Below are 14,473 nucleotides of genomic sequence, written 5' to 3' on the forward strand. Positions count from 1 at the left end.
TGCATGCGAACCTCTTTCTTTTAAAATATTTGATGGGAGCTTTCATTCTGTCTTCTCCCTAAATCTCTTCTCACACTGAACAACCTTAGTTATTTTTGGTCTGAGGTTCTTTATTTTCCTCTCTCCATCTGGGCATCATACCCTTCAGAACTAAAGGTCCTTCTGTTATCTCACAAGGTTGTATTTTAAGTCTGCAGCTTGTTTGCAATAGTCCCTTGCCTTCTGTTTTACTTTTTATGGAACTGAAGAAAAATAAATAAAGGCATTTGTTTTTATCTATAATAAGGTATTTTGAAGCATCTTAAAAATCAACATTCAGGGGACATTTGAGAGTTTGGAATTTCGATAGAAGAAAAGGATTAGTGAGAATGACTGCCCTCATTACAATAAGCTTCCAACGCTTACCAGACATCATGTCCCTAACACCATCAAATATGTTGCACTATTTTCTCCATGTAAATTTATCTGATTTATCTGGAACATAACAAATAGAAAGGAATTTCCAGCTGACTTATAAAATCAAATTAAAGGGGAAACCAAAATCACTCATACTCAAGTGTGCCATTGCAGATCTTTAGGTTGAAGACCACATTCAATATAACAATCACAGCTTTGTAATAATAGCTTCGGGTAATATATATTAGCTCTTATTTCAAAAGACCCCTGAGTGCTTTATAAACCATTGATACATAAAGGATTAACATAAAATCTGTTTGTGGATTGAAGACAAAACTTTATTCATTTATCTCAAATCGATCTTAATATACTAGTGTTTGTGACATTTATATTCTCATTAACTTCTTTGTTTATCTAATCAATATTTATTAGCACCTGTTCTCTCTTAAAAACTACCTAATTCTTCCAAACAAATACCACTTCTCCTTAAAACCCATAGCACTTTCTTTCCTCTGCTCTGTATTGCAGTCATTTCTGTTTGAGTCTTATCCTCATGAGGTAATAAACATCTTGTACAGCAGCACTGGCTTACTTATCTTTATAATTCTTGAATCTCCAAACCCTAAACTTAAGATAGAAGAGTGTTCTGGATTCATTTTTCCCTAATTTTTATAAATGAATAAAGATTTAAAAGTCACACTTATAAAAATTAGTTATACCATAATTTTTTAATAAAACAATTGTAGGGATGGCATCTGACATTTACTTTATTAATATACATAGGTCTGAATTTAGAACTGAATCATTGACCAACACCATGGATATTTCTAAACAACTGTTTATTTCCTAAAAAACAAATGACAAAGTAATTAAAGGAATCAATTAATCACTTTTCCTAAGTGGTTTATTCTTGCAAAGATCGACTCTTTTGAAGGTGTGTGATCAGTATAACTCGTATACCTTCCTAACCTATTCTTTAGAACTCTACTACAAATATTTGATCATTATTCTTAGTTTAGTTTCATCCTCTATTTCTTTTAAGAAGAGAAAAAGAATGGAGCTGCAGATCCTCTACTCCTACATTTTTCCATTTTAATGGAAGACGATAATTAATTATTACAACAAAGTCCTCACCCTAGGCATTGTTTTCCCTTGACAACTCAGCCAAAACATTTAAAGAAAGGTAGTGCTATTTTATATTCATGTCGTTCACCTCAAGCTGTTTCTTTCCCTTCTTTAGAAAAGAATACAGAGACCCAAGGTTTGTTCTGCATCCAAATTCAAGTCACTCAGATTTATTTTTTAAATGAGATAGTCTTCACTTTGGTTGAGATGATGAAACACATGTAAAACAAACACCCATGATGTCAATTTTTCACAATCATTTTTTAAAAATTAAATAAATGATACTCTAAATATAAGATACTTTACTATAAAGTATAAATTGGATTTTTTTCATGAAGAAACTTTTGTGTAGTGGTAGATGCTTGGCAGAAGGACTAAGATCTTGCCTTAAACTATAGCCTCCCAAAGTCACAGTAGTGAATATTCAAAGGCAATGAGTCCTTTGCAACAGTGTGTGTAGCACATTTATTTTTTCCCAGCCAGTATCTAGCTCAGTAAAAAATGGTATTGTTTCTAGCATCGCCAGCTAGGTAAATAAATATGCAGATCACTGCTCCCTGAGGCCCTTGGTTCCCAGAATGTTGATGCATATCAAGCTCTGCAAGGCCTTTTCTGCCAGGATTTTTGTCACTCTCAGTTCTTTGTGCTTTCTATAAGTCCTCAGCCCTTGAAAATGTATTATGTAAGCTTTAATTTATTACAGTTCTTTGATAGGCAATCTAGAACTGACAGTGACTTCTTTACAGAGATACCTAGTGCAGAATTTCCACTGGTCCCACATCTTTTTAACATTTACAAGTGTTTACACTTTTAAAATGAATTTAAAAGAAAGCAGAGATTATTGACTGAAGCCACACAGAAATCACGAGCTGAAAGTGTTGAGAGAGAAGAGGTGGGATGAGTATAGGGGCTTAAAAAACATGCAAAAAGGTTTAGATAGCCACACCAGAAAAAGTTATAGCGAAAGAGCAAGAGATAAAGAATGGATTGCCCAATGACAAAAATTCCTGCTGAAGTCAAATAGTGGGAATCTCTAGTAAACTCAATAATAGTACGTATTTTCCCAACTGCATATCAACCATCATGTTCCTTGATAATTGTCTTTTGTTCAAGATATACCTGAGATGCCCCCAAAATAAGAGGGCTCCAGCCTACTCCACCCATGCAAAATCATTTGGGTTTGGGTTACCCATTATGATGACTAATTAAGCTGTTTCTTTACTGAACTTTCTTTATAATTCCATCTGTTTATTGCTTGTCCTTATTTTATGGTAAGATTGTCAAGGACAATTCGGTTTTAGATAAATTATGAATGAGATAAATCTGGCGATATAAAACAGTTAGAAATGCTATGTAAAACATTGCCAGTGCATAGTTGAGTTTCCAAGAAAGTAAAGAAAACCTTTGGTGGCCAAGAATAAAAGGTGACTGAGCCAAAGGAAGTTGCTAGATTAATTCTCCAGGTGGCCTCCCTGGAGAATTAATGCTCACCTGAGAACAAGAACTTTGGGCTCAGTCAAGGCAATAAATTGCACCTTAGATCCCATATTAAGCTGGACTATTGAAGGGTAACACTCAAATAAAAAAGAAGAATAGAAGAAAATCTGCTACCTGTGCAGAGTCAACTGAGTGTTTTCTGTCTTGACCTGGGCTCTATTTGGTAAGGGAGAGATCTTCTATGAGAATTTGTCATCACAGCCTTCTTAAGACAGATTGTGTTTTTAATTTATACCACACACTGTGATCTGAGAATGTGGAAACTGAGAAATTGTCATAAAAGTGCCCTAGGCTAGTGATAGCAACCTTGCATTATCTGTTAGAAGCAAATACAAAACATCTTTGAAGGGATATTTTAAGGGATATTGGTTGAGAATATCCCAGAATTGTTGAAGGACAATCCTCACAGTCAGGAAGCACAACAAACCCTGAATAGTATGAACAAAATTTAAAAGCAAAATCCAAACTCATGGTAGGGTAGTGAAACTACAGAAACTCAAAGACAAAGAGAAGGTCTTATATGTAATCGAAAAGAAAACATGAGATGAGCAGTGATTCCACTCCACTGATAGCCATGTATGCAAAATTCTGTTTTCCAGAACAATTCATATGTTCTGGATTTAAGTAGGGTTTTCCTGTATTTCACAAGTCACTAATTTACAAAAAAAAAAAAAATTTAGAGGATATTAAAATGCTAAAAACAATTTAATCTTTGCTTTGATGATGAAAGTACATGAAAATCTTATATTGTGTTGTTACCTTTGAGAACACCAATGAGGTTACAGACTGCTCATTAGCAACTATCATTAGATAGTTTTCTCCTTGAAGGAATTTTTTGTTTTACAGAAAATAAGAATTTTAATTACAAATGCCAAAATAATGTACATTTTAAAAATCTTTTTATTTCCTTTTCTTAAAATTTTCAAGTTTCTAATTTCTTAATAATTCAAAAAACATTCTTAGAAAAAAATGTATCTAACAGACAGAAAATTCTCTTGATGATATTTTGTCCTTATTCTTTCATTATAATAAAATATTGCTGTATCTATATACGCAGGTGAAGGTTGATTAAGTTTTCTGTGATAACAAGAGTGTCTAAAAAGAGAAGTTGGCCTTAGAAAAATCTTGCTTTCTGCTTACAACAATTCAAACTACTCATAGAAAATCATTTGAAGACTCCTAACAATCTATCATGCATTTCTATAAATTATCAATAAATTAAGCACATCTAAATTCTTTGGACCAAAATCATTTTAAGCTTCTTATGTATATATACATATATTTAGAGATATATTTAAACTGTTAGCTTGCTTTGTAGCATTGTCATTATCTTTGAGGGGATTATAGCATAGGTAGAGTGAAATAATTGGTCATTTACATATACAGTGTGATTGAAATTAGAGGTTTTTTTTTTTACTTTAACCACTCAATCTTTTAATGTGGCTTATGAATTTTTTTCTAATTGGGATAAATCACTTTTATAAAGAAAGCTTTATCATTTTCTAATCATGTTTCCACAAGGAATTATGCTAGAATAGTTAAAATTTTACTTTTAAAAAATATAACCATTCAGTAAAGTTAAATTGGTTTTCTTTTATTTCCTTCTATCTTTACAGATTGTGAGTGTTGGAAAGCATGTCAAGGGCTACCATTATATCATTGCAAATTTGGTAAGAACTCTTTATTTTCTATTTTTCATAAGATTTTCTCAAGTATTCAAGTTTATTTCAACTGTGCCTAAAATAATGTTCCAATTAATTATTACACTATATTACTAAGCTTTTTATAACAGGATAATATTTTTATTTTAATAATCCTTTTATTTATAATGTAGAATTCAATATATTTTGATGCAGATTAGCTTGACATCTGCCAAAGTGACCTTTAAAACTAATTACAATGTTTACTGTGATATCACTTGGCAAATTAAATAATGGCCTTTTCTCTGTAAATGATCAATGTGCTACTCTATGAATAAAGATTGCCAATAGTTAGAGATATTACAGGAATGATCAAAACTGATGACTCATGTTCTCTAATTTTAAGAAAAACAAGATTGAAATGGTTATTTAAAGAAGTCTTTTGATTGTGAGTAATGCAAATTTTAAAAATTATGTCATCTTTTTACATATTAAATATAGTTGATTACTGAACATTTCGTATAAAATTCTTTAAGGCTTAAAGAAAGTCTTTTTAGATTTCTTGGCAAGAATCACTAGGTATTTCTTGTTAACTTGCAGTGTAGGGAGAAAACTAGCCATGCAAAGGACCATTCTGCTTACTTTATTAGAGCACCATCTGCCCCAAGGGCTTGATCTCAAAAGTGGTTTATCTTTAAAAAGTTCAGAATGTTTTATCCTTTTTCCATTTTCCCACCATGTATTTATTTGGTAAGGATCTTATGCTTGAAGAAGAAAAGGAATCAAGGCTGCAAAAGAGATTGAAATGTGCCCTCTCCCTTCATGTGGCAAGTGGGCCATCACACTTTGAGACAGGAATTTTCAGTCTTTAGTGAACTGGGTTTCACTATAGGGTTGAGATATTAAAATGCAGACTATGTATCGTGTATCTTGAATAAAGTATGTTTATGTTACTTAATGGATTAGCATGAAAATACTGAGAAATTTTTATTGGTCTTTTTCATTACTTTTAGTAGGCTCAGAGTCTTGATGTTTTAACATATTTTGTAAAATATAAAAATATATATATCTATTAATCTTAAAATTAATATATTCTAGTATTATGATTATAAGAGAAAATAACCTTATGTTTATGGCATGTCTGCATTCACAATGATATTATACAAGGAAATTCTAGCAAACAGAGGGTTTTGATATCTAGTCTTTCCAAATGATGGAATTCAGAAAAAAAAAAAAAGCATGTTTATAGACTGTTGTGCCAGAAATGAATTGCTGACATGGACAATACATTTGGAAAGAATTAACATTTATAACATCCTAATGGGTATCACAGCCTGTCTTAAAAGTCCTAGTAGATGGTGGCATATTTAAGTTATCTATATAATGACTAAGAAACAACATAGGAAGTAGAGAAAATTTTGCTTGTATTAGGGAATATATTAGGGAATATATTAGTATGGATTCTATTAACTTATTCATTTATCCCTAAATAACTGTGACTTTCAAAACCAATGATTTTTGTTACATCAGGCCAATCAACAGCTATTTCTTGAGAACTGTGTGCATAGGATTACCAAGTATGAAGTTAATCCAGTATCAACAGAAATATTATATTAATATTATACTTAATGTTGAAAGACTGAATGATTTTTCCCTAAGGTCAGGAGTAAGACAAGGAGGTCCCTTCATCATTTCTACTGAACACTGTACTGAAGTTTCTAGGAAGGGATATTAGGCAAGAAAAATAAATAAAAAGCACTCTGATTGAGAAAGAAGATTTTATGTATAGAAAATTCTAAGGAATCTAATAAAAATTATGAGAACTAATAAATGGATTCAACAGGGCTGTAGGATATAAGGTCAATATACAAAAATCTATGTATTTCTATACACAAGCACCAAACATCCTCAAAGTGAAGTTAAAAAAATAATTCCATTTATAACTTATAATTTACAATTAAGGGAGAACTGCTACTTAACCAACTCATCAAGACTGATTTAGTTGGAGGGACCAAGATGGGGACATAGAAATCTTCTGAATGTCCTTCCTCTCATAGATGCACACAAGGAGCAATGCCTCTGAGGGAAACCCAGAAATAGCTGGGTTACTCCTACACATTAAGCAACTAAGAAAAGACCCAAATCAAAATGGATACAAAAGGCTGAACATATTTTCTCCATAAACACTATCCCTGGCATGGTGCCATGCAATTGGGAGAGAATCCCCAACTCCCAGCTTCTCCATGAGGAGCAAGGATTTGTACCATACACAGTTAGACTCCAGCTTTTAAGGCTGCCACTCAAGAGTCAGCCCCTGCCAAACTATCTAGCTCTGAAAGCTTATGGAACATGCATCCCCAAGACCCACAAGACTGTAGAAAACAAGGAGCCCGACCTTAAGAGGCACATGAGCACTTGCTGCAACCATCCCCCTAGTCCACAACACAGAGAGAGCAGGCAAAAACACCCATCTCCTAAACTTTTCCTGAAAGAAGAGTGACTATGTACATTGAAACCTGCTGCCTGAGAGTTCATCATCAAGGGTCTGGCTACACACACCTAGGGGCTGGCTGTGATCCTCCATGGAGCCTAGGGGAGCCGGTGGGCATTTCTGCCACCTTTTCCCTCCAGTTTGCTCCAACTATAAAATCAGGTGGCCAACATGTCTCTAGAAAGAGATTGTCCACATGCCTGGCACCCCACCTTTTGCTGATGCTGCCCAAGGGACAACTGGATTTGATAGCCAGATGAGCTTGCATTCACAAGTCCTACAGGACTATAGCAAACAATGAAGCAATCTTTAACACGTCTACATGAGAGTACTTGCCAAGGCTATCCTCTAAAGCCTCAATGCAGAGGGAACAGGCAAAATACTCATTTCTCAATCTTTCCTTAAGTGTGTTTGACTACAACTTTACAAACTGCTGCCTGAAGGTTGGTCTTATAATCATCTGCATCTAAGTGCTGACTGTGACCCTCTCATTTGGGACACTGATAGGCCTTGGCATACCCTCAACTACTGGGAGCCACTAAGAACAAAGAAGGTGGCTTGGGCAATCACACAGGTTTGAGAGACAACTAAGACTTAGTCTGGAGTGGTTTACTCAAAAGAGAGTTCGAAATAACAGTCAGAAAGATGCTTCCTGATGCCAGGAGAGCAATGCACAAGCAAAATGAAAATTCAACAAGAAATAAAAAAAACATATAAAGATACCAAAGAGAAATCACAAAGCTAAATGATACAATAACTGAACAGCAATTCAATATAGGTTCCAACAACAGACTAGATTAAGTGGAAGAAAAGAGGACCTGACTTGAAGACAGGGCAATAGAATTCAATAAGAAGAGCAAAAGGAAGGGAAGGCAAGGGAAGGGAAGGGAGGGGGAGGGGAAGGAATCAATATATGCATTATAGATGTCCCAGAAGGAGAAGAGAGAAAGAAAGAAGCAGAAAGCTTGTTCGAAAAAATAATGGCTGAAAACTTTCCTAACTTGAGAAAAGAAATACATATTCAGATAAAGGAGACCAAAAAATACTAAATAAGCTGAATGTAAAGAGATATACACTGAGACACATTATAATTAAATGGTCAATAAAAATAAAGAGAGAATCTTAAAATAAGCAAAAGAAAAAGCAACTTGTTATGTACAAGGGAACCACTCACTACAAGACTACCAGGGTAATTTTCAGCAGAAATTTTACAAGCAAGAAGGAAATGGGGAGATATATTCAAAGTGCAATAGGAAAAAAAAAAAAACTGCCACCCAAGAATACTCTACCTAGCAAAATTATCTCACATTTAAAGGAGAGGCATAGCATTTTACAGACAAACAAAAGCTAAAGAGTTGATCATCATGAGTGGCCTTACAAAAAACATGTTAACATTTTGAGCTGAAACAAAAAGACAAAATTAGAAACATGAAAGTATAAAACCCACTGGTAAAGGAAAGTATGTAGACAAATTGAGAATACTCCAATATGGTAATGGTGGTGGGTAAATCACTCCTAACTCTAACAGTTAAAAGATAAAAGCATTAAAAATAATTATAACTATAATAGCTTCTAAATGGATACACAATATAAAAAGATGTAAATTGTTGGGAGGTAAACACACAGTGTAAATATATATATATGCCTTACTGTTAAAGTGTACAGCTGAAATTTATTGTATTTCGTTAACCAATGTCACTATAAAAATAAATAAATAAATAAATATTTTTTTAAAAGAGATAAAAGATATAAATTATGATATCAAAAGCACAAAATGTGGGAAGGAATGTGTAAAATTGTAGAGCTCTTGTATTTTTAGTTGTTATGAGCTTAAAATAGATGGTTATAACTGTAAGATGTTTATGTAAGCCTCATGGTAGCCACAAAACAAAAACCTATAATAGGAATACAAAAGATGAAGAGAAACATACCACTAAAGAAAATCATCAAATCGCAAATGAAGAGAGCAAGAGAGGAAGAAAAGGCTTAGGAATCAACAGGAAAACAATTAACAAAATGTCAATAGTAAGTCCTTTACTATCAATAGCTATTTAAATGTAAATGGACTACATTCTCCAATTAAAAGACAGAGTGGCTGAATGGATAAAAAAAGAAAACCCACTGTATGCTGCCTACAGGAGACTATTTCAGATTTAAAAGTGCATAGACTAAAGTGAAGGAATGGAAAAAAGGTAATCCATGCAAATAGACACTGAGGAAAGAAGGAGTATCTATACTTATATCAGACAAAATTGGCTTTAGGCTAAACCTAACAAGAGGCAAAAAAGTTCATTTATAATGATAAAGAAGTCAGTTCACCAATAGAATTAAACATTTGTAAATATATTATGTATCCCTGTTGAACATAGATGCAAAAATCTTCAAAAAATATTAGCAAACTCAATTCAACAATACATTAAAAGGATTATACCATTTAATATCATGAGCTGTGCCTCATATATAAGTGGCTGGATAAGACCCTCCCCTGATGCTTGACATTTTTCTGTGATTATCACTGCCACTACCATTATCAATTGCATATTAAAGATGAGTAAAACTTATTAGAAATAAAAAATTGCTGAAATCCTTTTTTTTTTTCCTAAGTTCTGTTTGTGGTTTGTATGTCAGTATACGTGCACATTATTTAAACATACCCACCATCTAGAGGTATTGGTGAAAGCACATAGCATCTCAAAAGGTTTAGCTCTACTCTAGAAATTTCCAAGAAATGTAAAGGTAGGAAAACTTTATCTGTTGGTTCACTGTAGTCTGTTTTTTCAGAGATTTAAAGAAAATTGCTTCCCTACTTTGCCCCTAGACTTTCTCTTCTCCAGTTCTTTGTTTACTTTGTTCCCAGTTATTTTTTATGTTTATTTTTTAGGCAAGGCAACCTTTGGTTAACCTTACAGATTGCAAGGACCTTGTCAGTTTACAATCCCTTGTGTTTTTTATTTTTTACACCTACAGCACCTGGTCTTTCTAGGTGGTCTCCCATCCAAGTACTAACCAGGCCCGACCCTGCTTAGTTTCCGAGATCAGACAGGATCAGGCTTGTTCAGGGTAGCATGGCCATACACTCCAGTCATTTTTTAAAAACAGGTATGATTATATCATTTCCTTGCTTAAATTATTTCATTGGCTCCAGCCTACAAATACAGTAAGGGAATTCAGGCCCTTCACGAAAGGGAAAGAACTGTGGTCTTTCCAGCTCTTCCTGCTAATACTTGGCATCTCACCCCTCCACGGAACTTCCTGCAATTCTTTCAAACAACATACTGCCACTGCCCCAGTGGCTAACCCCTTCTACCAGAGTAAGCATTCTAAATCTAAGCACCGTGCTACTAAAATCCTTTAGGATAATGTGTTTACACTATTTATCTTAATGCACAAAGCCCTTTAAGATTTACCCCCGCTTAACCCCAGAGCTTCTTTCCCACTCCACCCCTCACTTGCCCCTTCCAGAAAGCAGACTAATTCCCAGACACCTAATACTGCTCTGCCTTCACAACTTTAGTTTATTCTTCTGTCTCCACCAGGAGGCACTTACCCCAATCCTAAATAACAGTGCCTTCTAATGGAAAACTGTCCTCTATTATGCCCTCTTCTGAGTTCACAAATCATCCTGTACACTGAAAGTATAGAATGCATTCTTTATTTCCATTCATGAGATCACTATTTTACATTTAATCTATACCAAGTATCGTCCAACATAGTGTGGCCCAGCTGCAAATAAGACATTAGCACACTCTAAGTTCATTAAGGCAGGAAAGTCTTTTTTGACCTTATGAAAAGGTCTCTTATCCTTACTCATTATCTGTTGAATGGCTGCTTATCCTCTAATATCCAGCTTACGTATTTATTTTATTACTATAATTGTTCTAATTAATCTTCAAAATAGATGTTTATTCTATAGATTAGAAAATGGAGTTCAGTGTAATTTATCCAAGATCACATAGATCCTAAGTCTCAAAAGCAAGATGGAAACTCTCTGTCCGATCTGATGGCAAAGAATAAATAAATTTAAAAAATAAATAAATTCAAAATCTATATAAGTAAATAATTTATATAATCACAAAGTGACCATTCATTTAAGCATTTCCTATACCAACCTTGAGGGGGATCTGGCTTTACAAGCATTCTTTGTGGTTTATATTCAGATCTTTCTTCACCCCTCTTCCAGCCGTCCGTCAAATGATTTATATATGGCCACAAGTAGCAACAAGGAACTGTTGACATTTATTCCACCTGCAAGACAATTTATTAAAATCTTGCACTCATTTAGATTTTTAATTTTTAAAATTAATTGTTTACTTCTAGGAAAACATCTGACTCTGTTATAAAGAAGTATAAAATTTTAGAATGCTCAGGATATACCATTTAAGATTAAAGGAATCTATTCCTTACCTCTCCCTCACCATACCACACACACACACACACACACAGGCACATACCATTCATGCCTCATTTTGAAGGTAAGAAATTAAGAAACAGAGATTGAAGTGACTTGGCCACATTTAGGCATCTGGTTAGTGTCAGAATGGGAACTAGAACTCAAGTTTCCAAAATTTGTAGTCTAGCATATTTTTACTTAAGTGCCATGACTCTAGTTAAATGTCTGTGAACTTAGAGACATTGTTTAACTTTTTTTCTTGATGCTTTCTATATTTTTCAATTTTTCTGCATTAAGCATGTCTGACTCTACCATCTATCTGCATGATCATCAAAAATGCATACTTTAATCAATTTCTTAACAACCTAAATTTTAATAGATGTTAAGAGGAAATCGCTCTCATTTAACTTGACCTTCTTTCTGTTAACTGCACCAGATCTGTCTCAATACAATTTAGACAACCTGTGAACCTGAAACAGCAGAAATTTTTTTCTGAATTACTTTCAGTTTTAATGTAAATATAGTTTTAATGAACTGAGTTTACATGATAAAACTTAAAGGATGAACATTTATTAAACATCTATGATGTGATGGACCCGTATAGATTTACATCAACAGTCATCAGATTATCTGAAGGCCTATAATTTGTTAATTTCCTTTCCCACCTTTTCCTTCAGAGGATGTATGAACTGTAAATGGAAGTTAAAAGGAAAACCAAGTTGGAAGGTACTCTTTCCTTAGGAAGTCACTAACCATTGTGAGATGAAAGCATTGTTGAGCAGCCCATTTCAACAAGTAGGAAGCCTCTCCATTGTCTTCCCGTATGAGGCACTGTTAACTTAGCTACTTAACCACCTCCTCAATGTAAAACTATAATTTTATTGCACTGTTGCTCAGAACTTTCAGTTCTACAATATTCTCTTGGTAAAAACTGAAATCTAAATAGCCACCAAAGTAACTATTTTCAAGAAAACTGTTTCACGGTAAAGATCCTATCAATTTTCTATGCAAAATTATTTTAAAACATATGAAATGAAAAATATTGCCTGCACTGAAACAGACATAGCTAAAATTAACTGAACCACCCACCATTCATTTAGATCATAGTGGAAAGGAGTTTATAATCACATGTGTCAATACTTTTTCCTTTACCTTCAGCATAGCAGCAGGATGGAATCAGAGAAATGTGAACTGTTATTTAGCAATTAGACTACATCAGATGATTTTTCTGAGGGCTGCAGCTGTAGGATAACACTACGAAAGAAAGTTTGGCAAGTCTTTTATTTTGGCCACTGCTGGAAGAAAATTATGCCATCAATTAGCAACTAAAGCAATAGTTGAATCAATGTGGCTTTTAGAAAACTGAAATTATTTGCTTGCCTGTGAGTCTGCTCTAGATTCTCGTAGAAGCAAATGAATATTCAACTGACATTGTACTAGACAGAGATTGATGGACAGTGTTTTCCCCAGTTCAAAAACATAGATTTGCTTTCTGTTATCTAGTTTCTTTCCCAGTGAAATGAGAATGTTACCGATGAGCAGTCAAATTACCTGTCACATAGTAAGCATCGAATAAATTTTTGTTGAATGAATTAATTAGTAATAGTATCACATACTGAATTTGAACCAGATGTACTAAGTACTTTAGCATTATTATTCTCATTGTGCACACGGGAAACCTAAGGCTAGACAGTTACAGAAGTGGGATTCAATTTCCGTAAGTTCCCCAACACAAGTGAATCAAACTTACATTTTCAGAATAAACATTACTGAATACTAAGACAGAGAGGGGAAAAAAAGCAAATACAGATGTACAAACTCATATGTGCGCGTGTTTACTTTTCTCTGAGCTAATGTCTTTCGTTTTATTAATTCACTCCCTTAATATTCTTTTTGCCCACTTCTTGTAACTTTTTTTTGTTGTATGCTTTGTATTGAGTATGTATTTTTGTAAGACACCTTCAGTGTTTAATGGGGGAGAAAATGTTTAAAACATAATAGATAGATGATGGATAGAGAGAGAGAAAGAGAGAGAAAGAATAAAGTTTGAGAATTTTTGAAACTCAGATAAATACCTCTGGCCCAAAAGAGATGACACCCTTCCTTCCCAGCATCTCCTCAGTCTACCTCGTGGACACCATCTTTTTTCCTACCATGCAGGAGTCCATGAATGGCTTTTCTTGCTCTCTTCTCCACTACTAGTGGCTGATGCAATTAAAGCTTTTTCTCTCCCTGGCTCAAATTATCAGCTCCATCTGCTTTTAGATCACTTTATAATTAAACTGAACCCCCTAAAAAGGTATAACTCATCATAGACTCAGAGTACCAAAATACTTTGACATTATCTTCATGTAAGAAATTGAGGACATCTAATTATGTCCTCAATAAGAGAAATTTTGCTGCTATCATATTTACCTCCTATACCCTCCCATGCTTCATAAAAGGCATCCATTTAAGAAATACTTGTTAAAAAGTTAAACTTAACTGAAAACACTTTTGTCCTTTTCTCATGTATTAGATTTTGAATGACAGAATATAATAGCTAAATTGACATAATTAGATCATCCACCTGTTTCCAGCCATTGCTTTATTAGAAATCTAGTTAGATGTACATATTGATTATTAATTTACATTGCCATCGAAGAGTTGACATGAATAATAATGAAGTAAACTTAACAAACCGTCATATTGATTTTTATAGGGATTCAAGGATATTTCTCTTGAGCGGTTTATACATGGTGGAGCCAATGTTACAGGATTCCAGTTGGTAGATTTTAACACACCTATGGTAACCAAACTAATGGATCGCTGGAAGAAACTAGATCAGAGAGAGTATCCAGGATCTGAGACTCCTCCAAAGGTACTCGTTTGTTTTTATCTTATATATTTTTAATATTTTAAGATTTAAGGTAGAAAGTTTATGATGCATTATAG

At 33.9% G+C, this 14,473-nt stretch overlaps 1 protein-coding gene and 1 pseudogene across 3 annotated transcripts in view; one reads left to right on the forward strand and one right to left on the reverse strand.

The window, feature by feature from the left end:
* GRIA4 (glutamate ionotropic receptor AMPA type subunit 4) overlaps positions 1 to 14,473 on the forward strand; it is a 316,548-nt gene that overhangs the window by 230,807 nt on the left and 71,268 nt on the right. For all 3 annotated transcript variants that reach the window (XM_039858731.1, XM_039858730.1, XM_039858732.1), the window contains exons 6-7: positions 4,635 to 4,688; positions 14,241 to 14,399. In XM_039858731.1, the coding sequence (XP_039714665.1) occupies positions 4,635 to 4,688; positions 14,241 to 14,399 (213 nt within the window). The remainder of the gene's footprint in view (positions 1 to 4,634; positions 4,689 to 14,240; positions 14,400 to 14,473) is intronic.
* LOC120599698 (uncharacterized) lies at positions 10,108 to 10,226 on the reverse strand (annotated as a pseudogene).

The sequence above is a fragment of the Pteropus medius genome, unplaced genomic scaffold (assembly GCF_902729225.1).
Source record: "Pteropus medius unplaced genomic scaffold, Ma_sr-lr_union100, whole genome shotgun sequence".
Lineage (NCBI taxonomy): Eukaryota > Metazoa > Chordata > Mammalia > Chiroptera > Pteropodidae > Pteropus > Pteropus medius.